The sequence below is a fragment of the Perkinsus marinus genome, assembly GCF_000006405.1.
Source record: "Perkinsus marinus ATCC 50983 genomic scaffold scf_1104296962012, whole genome shotgun sequence".
Lineage (NCBI taxonomy): Eukaryota > Perkinsozoa > Perkinsida > Perkinsidae > Perkinsus > Perkinsus marinus.
Window position 1 is genome coordinate 1 of NW_003205610.1, and position 1,597 is coordinate 1,597.

At 37.8% G+C, this 1,597-nt stretch overlaps 1 protein-coding gene across 1 annotated transcript; it reads right to left on the reverse strand.

Moving 5' to 3' along the window:
- Positions 1-691: 691 nt before the first annotated feature.
- Positions 692-1,182, reverse strand: Pmar_PMAR012230 (ribonucleoside-diphosphate reductase small chain, putative; the record flags this gene model as incomplete). Its single annotated transcript, XM_002772150.1, has 2 exons — positions 692-828; positions 1,074-1,182. Coding segments are annotated over 2 exons (246 nt in total), but the record flags the coding sequence as incomplete, so codon positions are not given.
- Positions 1,183-1,597: the final 415 nt, after the last annotated feature.

Sequence of the window (1,597 nt, forward strand, 5' to 3'; positions counted from 1 at the left end):
TACCAATCTTTCAGCAAAACAGTTATCATCATTTATCCACGCCAAAGCCCATTCAGCTTTGTGTTGCACTGATGGTATCGTTTCGATGGCTTCGAATATTCTCTCCTTCTCCTGAGCATCCTCGATGAACGTGTCTATCAACAACGAGTATCTGGCAAGATTCGGACCTACTTTGAATCTTCAGTTCGGCAACCTCCAAAAATATCTTTGCGGCGCAAAGTTAAAATTTTCATTTTTGCGAAAATATTTATCAACATGATAACAATGTAAATCGAATGACACCAACGTTTTAGAAATGTTCCAAAGTCTATAATCGTTTTCCCAAATATTGGTTCGCATTGTAGATAATTCACATGAGTACTTGTGTATTTTTCACCCATCTTAAAACGTTCGTGAACGATTGTGATACTACACAGTAAAATTTCACTCATGATGAAAACTTTGGATATAACATTATCAACAAAAAACCATTGAAATTGGAGAAATTGTAATTTTTTCTGAGAAAAAAACGCAGAATTTTCAATAACGAAATTTTTTCCTGATAGGAATTCGTAATATTCGTGAAATTAGCAAAAATTACAATATTTTGAGTTGTTAAAATCGAACACACTCTAGATTTTTCTATGAGAAAAAATAGGCTCAAATTGGACCTGATTTGAATCTTTACCACTGGGCAAGGTTAGTATCTTACGTTTCAGAGTGTATAGTCTCCATGCCAGTTTGGAAACCATAGAAAGCTCTGGCCTCGGGGATCTGCACTTCACATGAGAATTTCGAGGCGAGGTTCTCCATTACTATACCATCACTAGCTGCGAAGAAGGCAAGCACCTGATAGGGGACACGGTAATATGATGATGAACAATAACAATAACAACAACAACAACAACAACAACAACAACAACAACAACAGCAACAACAACAACAACAACAACAACAGCAACAACAACAACAACAACAACAACAACAACAACAACAACAACAACTACAACAAGAAGAACAAGAAGAACAACAACAACAACAACAACAACAACAACAACAACATCACTATGATGATGATCAACACCGTCCCTTACATTCTTAATAAAGTGTTGTTCATTCTTAGTAAGAGTTTCCCAATCCCTCAAGTCTTGACCTAAATCTATCTCCTCAGCTGTCCAGAACGATGCCTCGTGTTGCTTGTACCTACAACAACAGTTCTTGGAGTAGGAATATATGTAATCGCTTTCCTCAGCTACTGAGCTCAGGAGTTTCCTATACAGTGTTGGAGTAGGAATATATGTTTGCTTTCCTCAGCTACTGAGCTCAGGAGTTTCCTATACAGTGTTGGAGTAGGAATATATGTAATCGCTTTCCTCAGCTACTGAGCTCAGGAGTTTCCTATACAGTGTTGGAGTAGGAATATATGTTTGCTTTCCTCAGCTACTGAGCTCAGGAGTTTCCTATACAGTGTTCGAGTAGGAATATATGTTTGCTTTCCTCAGCTACTGAGCTCAGGAGTTTCCTATACAGTGTTCGAGTAGGAATATATGTTTGCTTTCCTCAGCTACTGAGCTCAGGAGTTTCCTATACAGTGTTGGAGTAGGAATATATGTAATCG